The sequence below is a fragment of the Postia placenta genome (genome assembly GCF_002117355.1).
Source record: "Postia placenta MAD-698-R-SB12 unplaced genomic scaffold POSPLAscaffold_25, whole genome shotgun sequence".
Taxonomy (NCBI): domain Eukaryota; kingdom Fungi; phylum Basidiomycota; class Agaricomycetes; order Polyporales; family Adustoporiaceae; genus Rhodonia; species Rhodonia placenta.
Genome location: NW_020169856.1, coordinates 108,898 through 115,606, shown reverse-complemented (window position 1 = coordinate 115,606; position 6,709 = coordinate 108,898). Strand labels below are relative to the sequence as shown.

General features: G+C 56.1%; 2 protein-coding genes across 2 annotated transcripts; one reads left to right on the top strand and one right to left on the bottom strand.

The window, feature by feature from the left end:
- Window positions 1–3,383: 3,383 nt before the first annotated feature.
- On the bottom strand, window positions 3,384–5,254 carry POSPLADRAFT_1160699 (hypothetical protein; the record flags this gene model as incomplete). Its single annotated transcript, XM_024487581.1, has 3 exons — window positions 3,384–5,086; window positions 5,115–5,116; window positions 5,196–5,254. Coding segments are annotated over 3 exons (1,764 nt in total), but the record flags the coding sequence as incomplete, so codon positions are not given.
- Window positions 5,255–5,757: 503 nt separating this feature from the next.
- POSPLADRAFT_1097625 (hypothetical protein) lies at window positions 5,758–6,708 on the top strand (the record flags this gene model as incomplete). The annotated part of the gene is made up of 5 exons (XM_024483151.1): window positions 5,758–5,818; window positions 5,876–5,879; window positions 5,940–5,972; window positions 6,113–6,149; window positions 6,358–6,708. Coding segments are annotated over 5 exons (486 nt in total), but the record flags the coding sequence as incomplete, so codon positions are not given.
- Between the last annotated feature and the right edge of the window lies 1 nt (window position 6,709).

The window sequence follows — 6,709 nt, the reverse complement described above, 5'->3', positions numbered from 1 at the left end:
TCCAAGGCGCTTGGGACTGAGCTTCTTGCTCGGCTGTTTCAGCTTAAGGTTCCGAGCGTCAAGCCAGACCTTGTCCCCCGGCACGAAGACCGGTGCTTTTTGCACATGCTTATCATAGTACACTTTCATGCGCTCGGCCGACAGCTTGAGCGCAGAACGCGTATCGTCGCGAATCTCCTTCAGGATTTTGAGCCGATCAGTGGCAGCGGGCATTGCGGACATCAGATTGATCCGAACCTGGATCTCAGGATTGTACCCTTGATGCAAGAAGAAAGGGGAGTGCCTGGTCGCAGAGTGAACTCGGTTGTTCAACGCGAATTCCGCGAACGGCAACTGCTTCGCCCAATCATCCTGCCTGTGGCTTGTGAAAGCACGCAGGTACTGCTCAATCTCCTGGTTCCAGCACTCAGTCTGGCCGTCTGTCTGGGGGTGGAACGCTGTGGACAGCGCCGGCTTGATCCCTAGTCCCTTGTACACCGCATGGAGGTATTTCGAAGCGAACTGGGGACCTCGGTCTGATATGACCTTGGCCGGGGCCCCATGATGCTTGAACACATCGTGGATGTATAGGTCTGCCGCACCTTCTGCCGTCAGGGTTTCACGACAGGCGGAGAAGTGGACCTGCTTGGTGAAGCAGTCGGCGGTGACCAGGATTGAGTCGAATCCATCAGACTTTGGCAAGCCGACGATCATATCGGTCGTGATGATCTGCCATGGGCGCTCGGGAATCTCATTCGGCTTCAGCGGACCCTGGGGCTTGGCTGGGAATGTCTTGGTATGGTTGCACACGTCGCAGGTGCTTACGTACTCATTGACAAACTTGGACATCCCAGGCCACCAGTAATTCCGCGACACGAGCTCAAGGGTTTTGGCACGACCACCATGACCGGCGATCGGCGAGTCGTGGTGGATCTTGACTATATCCCGCCGGAGCTCCGCGTTCTTTGGGACGTACACGCATCCGCAGAACAGCAGAAGCCCTTGTTTGGCATTCCACTCCTCAAAGCCCCTTTGCAGCCAGGGCGGCCCGAGGTCCTGCACCTTTTCCAGTGCCTCGGCCACCTCCCGATCTTTCCCCGAGCACTCTCTGATGCGCTTCAGAAGCGATTGATCAGCTATCACCGAAGCATGGCCACGCCTGGCAGAGACGATGCGGAAGCGCTCTGGCTTGAGAACCACCTGGTCAGTGTTATCATCCTCATCGCCGATCTGATGGTCTGATCGACGTGACAGGGCGTCAGCCTTTCCATTGGACGTCCCGGCCTTGTGCATGATGCGGAAGTCGAAGCGAGCCAGGAACAGCGACCAGCGTGCCTGTCGGCGCGTGAGGTGCTGTGACGTGCGCCAGTACTCGAGATTCTTATGATCGGTTACGATCTCGAACTGATTGGGGAGGCCCTCGAGATAATGGCGCCAGTCGTCCAGTGCTTCGATGATCGCGAGCATTTCCTTATCGTAGATCTCGTAGTTACGCTGGGCTGGGTCCATCGCATGGGATCGGAAGGCAATAGGGTGCCATTGGCCATTGTCCTGCTTCTGCATCAACATGCCGCCAGTGGCGTAACCCGAAGCGTCAACCTCGATGCGCGTTTCTCGATTAGGGTCATACAGCGCTAAGACTGGAGTCGTCGCGAAGAGCCGCTTGAGCTCGTCGAAGGCGTGTTGTTCTTCTTCGCCCCAATGCCATGGGTCGTTCCCCGTGAGTTGGTCGAGTGGTCGCAAGATCTTAGCGAAGTCCTTAATGAAGCGGCGGTAGAAGTTGGAGAACCCCCGGAACTTCTGAACATCCTTCTTGTTCCGGGGTACCAGCCACTCATTAATTCCTTTCAGCTTCGCGGGATCCATCGCTACCTCATTGCCACCGAACACATAGCCGACGTAGTCGACCTTGGGAACATCCCATTCGCACTTCTCAGGCTTCAGGAACAGATCATTATTCTGAAGGCGGCGTAGAACCTCGCGTGTGACCTTCTCATGCTCCTCTTTGTTGGTGGAGAATATGAGTATATCATCTAGGTACACAAGGATCTTGCCGCCGACGATGAGATCATGGAAGATCTCGTTCATCATTGCCTGGAAGGTCGCAGGGGAGTTGGTGAGGCCAATGAACATCACCAAGGGCTCATACAACCCTCGGTTAGTTACAAAGGCCGCTTTCCACTCGTCACCGGCTTTGATCCGGACGTTATTGTATCCCCATCGGACATCGAACTTCGTAAAGAGCGTAGCGCCGCGGAGCTTATCCACCATCTCGGCGATCAACGGTAAGGGATAACGATTCTTGACCGTGATCGCATTCAATCGGCGGTAGTCCTGTACGGGTCGAAGCATCCCTTCCTTCTTTTTGATGAAGAAAAAGAGTGACGAAATGGGCGACTTCGACTCCCGTATGTAGCCCTTTGCTAGTTGCTCCTTCAGGAACTTGTCCAGTTCCCCCTGCTCGTTGTTCAACAAGGGATATACCTTAGAGTGGAACATCGAGTAGCCGGGTACGAGTTCGATTGCGTGATCGTACGGCTTCCTTTCAGGTAACCGTTCTGATGCTTCTTTCGAGAAGACCTTCAGAAACTTGTGGTACTGTTTGGGCACCGACTCCTCAGCGGTTTTGACGACCTTCTTCTTGATTTCTTCCTCAGCGAACAGCTGGGAGTACGTATGCCTGGCTGCGACGAACAGCTGAGGGGCGCTGGGAAGCATGGTACCTTGCTCCCAGGCTTCGATCAAATCGGCCTCATCCCACTCTACTTCCACCGGATCTTCTTCAGGTTCGAAGTCTGGGAGCACCTTGCTCCGGCAGGTGCCTATGACCGACCGTTTGGACTTCGGCGAACGCCTGCGCACCGTGGGCCTGACCCCCATATCACACGTAGTCGCAGCTTGCTCCATTTGGTCAGTCCTCCTGGCACTGCACGCTTCAGGGCATCGTGATAATTTGAGGGAACCATTCTCCCAATCGATTTCAGGGTTGTGCTCTCGCAGCCAATCCAACCCAACGATTACATCCTCTGGACCGATGTCCGTGACCGTGAACACCGTCTTCTTGACGTGCTCTCCTATATGCATCTGTAGCACTGCTACCTCCGAGATGCTTCCATCCTTGTTCAGGGTGCCGTCAATATTGTATAGCGGAATTGGTTCCTTCAACTTCCGTGTTTGCACCTTATTTTCTATAATGAATCACTTATTGATAAACTTCGTGGTGGCTCCGCTGTCCACCATAGCGATTATGTCTTTGTGCCGTCTTTTTCCTTGAAGTCGAACTGGGATGTGAAAATGTTGGGACCCCTGGTCCAATTCATACACAATCGCAGTTGACAATACATTATACTTATTACATGATGAGACTCGCGGCCCGACGCGTGCGGCACGAAGCGTGGACCGGATCAAAAACCCTCCTCCTTCATCGCCCGATAATGCTCGAGCTCCTCGTGCATCGACTTCACCTGTGCCATTAAGTCTGCCAGCTCCGATTGCTCGGATTTCGCTGAAGCGGCACTTATACTTGCCGAGGGTGTTGTCGTGACGGGGGCGCTTGTCGCAGCCTGGGTGGAGCCCGAGGCAACCGTAGCCCGCGCGTCGGCACGTTTTGTGTAAGGCTTGTCCTTACAATTGGGGCACTCGAAGTGTCGGTACCCTTGCTTCCCACAGCTGAAGCAAGTGCCGGGGAAGTTGCTTTTTCCGACGGCCGCATTGATGCTGGCCGAAGCTGCGTGAGATTGGGGTGCACCGCCACGTGCCCCTCCACGTCCTCGACCTCGCGTCGAGAAGAAGTTGTTCAGCTCGGGCCGACGGGCCCGGCTGATGTCGAGAATCTGCTCGACCTCCGTGGCGTGCTTGTCAGCGTCTTTCCACGTAGTGAACGTCTCGAGCTCGATTTTGTGGTAGACGCGGGAGGGGATGCTGCTCAAGTACTTGTCGCGTAGCTCCAGGTCGCCGTACCCGGAGCGGTCCGCCGGACCTTTGAACAGCGCGGAGAACTCCGCAGCAGTGCGTTTTTCGCGGACCGACTTGTCCGTGCAGAGTTTGGCCAGTTCTACCTGGGCCGCTGCCTCATCATTGAGGTTGCCGAAGCAGGCTCTGAAAGCCGTGGCAAAGGCCGCCTCATTTGCGAAGGGGGTCATTACTCCCTGAACACCGAGTTGCACGGATACGAGTTGGGCGAAATATGGAGTGGCCCAGGTGCGGGCGTCACCGTCGAGCAGGCTTAGCGCAACCTGCACCTTAAGTTCGATGGTGGTTAACGATGTGTTAACCAGCCAATAGATGCGAAGTTGCGACAGAAACCTGTCGCATTCGATGACAGTTTTGCCATCGTATCGGAGGGGGAGGAGGAGTTTCAGGGTGTCCTTATCAGGGGGGGGCGCTGGTGAGGACATTACCAGCAACGAGGGGGACGGAGGACTGCCCGCGGGCGGAGACGGCTGTTGTGACTGTCCGCTGGGCGAACTTCGAGAGGAGCGCGTGCTCGAGCGGCCTCGCGGCGGTGACGGCGGTGGAGGCGACGGAGGAAGTCCGGTGGCGGGGTTATGTACGACAGGGACTGGAGTTGAGGAGGGGACTGCGGACGACGAGCTGGCCCAAGAATGCGGCGGAGTGTCGTGGGGCTCGGTCTTGGGAGGCCTTTCCAGCCACGGCCCCAGGGAGGGCTGGGGGATCGCTTGAGGGGTCGCTGAAGGCTGTGCGACTGCCTCAGTTCTTCTAGGGAGATCGGGGTCTCCTCGCGCTTGACCTGTACTGGCAACAGGTTGGGGGATGCGGGTGCCTGGCAAGGCAGGTCGGGATGGGACAGGAGTGATGTGGCAAGAGGTGGATCTCGAGGTGCCAGTGTATCGAAGGGCTGGGCCGCGGGGGTGCTGGACTCGTCGGATTGGCACGTAGCGCCCTTCGTCGGTAGTGATGGACCGCGGAGTACGATTAGGGCACGGTTGTCGGTCACAGATGAAGAAGGGAGCTCGATTCCCGTTGCTCTCGGGGTCGTCGCGGGAGACGTCGACTTGCTCCTGGGTGTCGAAGGCATGCTCGATTCGAGAGCAGTCAAAGAATTCGTCAGCCACGGTGATGGGGGGAGGAAGGGGAGGTGCGCGTGCTACAAAAGGCCATATAAGCTAGCTTACACCTATGGCGCCTGAGGTAACACTAGGGTTCGCAATTCACATGGGGCCCAGTACTACTTTTGGCTAGTATGCAGCAGGAACCTAGTCCACGCGTCCGTGAGGACAAGTACCACCCACTGAAGTGCAGGTACTGAAAAGTTTGTTCCCTTAGTGGTGGCAATGTATAGTACGCTTATCTACGTATCATGGAGTATAGTAAGGGTGTGCACCACCCAACCTATAGGAAGTGAATATGAGTGTGTAGGAGTCCCGATGGAACGCCGGCAGCTATGGGGAGTTTCGACCTAATGTCGCGACTTGAGGTCAAGCAACAGGGGAAAACCTAACAAGCTGGGGGCGTTCGACTAATCCTCACCAAAGCGATGGTGAGTGATGCTCAAACCTAAGGCTAGGGACAAGTTAATATATTAGTTAAGTAAGAAAGGAGAATACAACTGGGGTGTCACGAGTTGGTACGGCACCTAGCCGTTTTTTAATTTTTCCTTTTCGCGGGCTCGAACCCGCGACCTCCGTACTACCTGCCTGATATGGACGTGTCACTATCTACTGTACGATTAGATTAGATGGGGTGGCAGCGCATGGCACAGCTCGGGCCCCGCTGACACAGCCGCTCTGACTCACCGGCCTCCGGGGCCGCGTCGGCATGCTGCGCACAGACCAGCTGCGCACGGACCAGTGCGCACAGCCTGCCCTAATCTCCCCATGTATATAAGCCGGCCTCTGCTGCCCTAGGGACCTCAGTTTCGACCTCTTGTCCCTAGGTCAGTAAGCTCCCCTTTGTATTCCTTTCTTACCTTACTAACTAATACATTCACTTGTCCCTAGCCTTAGGTTTGAGCACTGCTCACCATCGCTTCGGTGAGAATCAGTCGAACGCCCCCAGCTCCTTTTAGGTTTTCCCCTGTCGCTAGACCTCAAGTCGCGACATTAGGTCGAAACTCCACAAAGCTGCCGGCGTTCCTCGGAACCCCACACACTCACTTTTTCCTTTCCCATAGGTTGGGTGGTGCGCACCCCTACTGTACCCTACGATACGTAGATAGCATACGATACATCGCCAACACTTGAGAAACGAACTCTTCAGTACCTGCGCTTCAGTGAGCGGTACTTGTCCTCACGGACGCGTAGCCTTGGTTCCTGCTGCATAATAGTCAAAAGCAGTATTGGGCCCTACGTGAACTGCGAATCTCAGTGTCATCTCGGGCGCCGTAGGTGTAAGCTAGTATAGCACGGCCTTTCGTAGTATGCGCACCTCCCCTTCCTACCCCCATCCAACGTGGCTGCCTGCCAAGGCCAAGTCCACGCATTCGACTCACAGGACCTCATCGACGTCTACATCCCAGACGGTCCTGAGACTATCATCTACCGTTGCGAGCAGCAACCGTGCCCGAACCGAACACCCCGATCGATCCCAGAAGACTACCCGCGCTACAAAGCGATCCGACGAGCGCAACACCCGCTCAGACCCCGAAGCACCCTAGCATCTCGATCGGCCTCGCGGCACTCTCGCCCTGTCTCCCCTAGCTCCCGTCTCCCTCAAACTGTCGTCACCGATCCAGATCAAGCGCGAGGAGATCTCCCTCCAGACCCTGCAC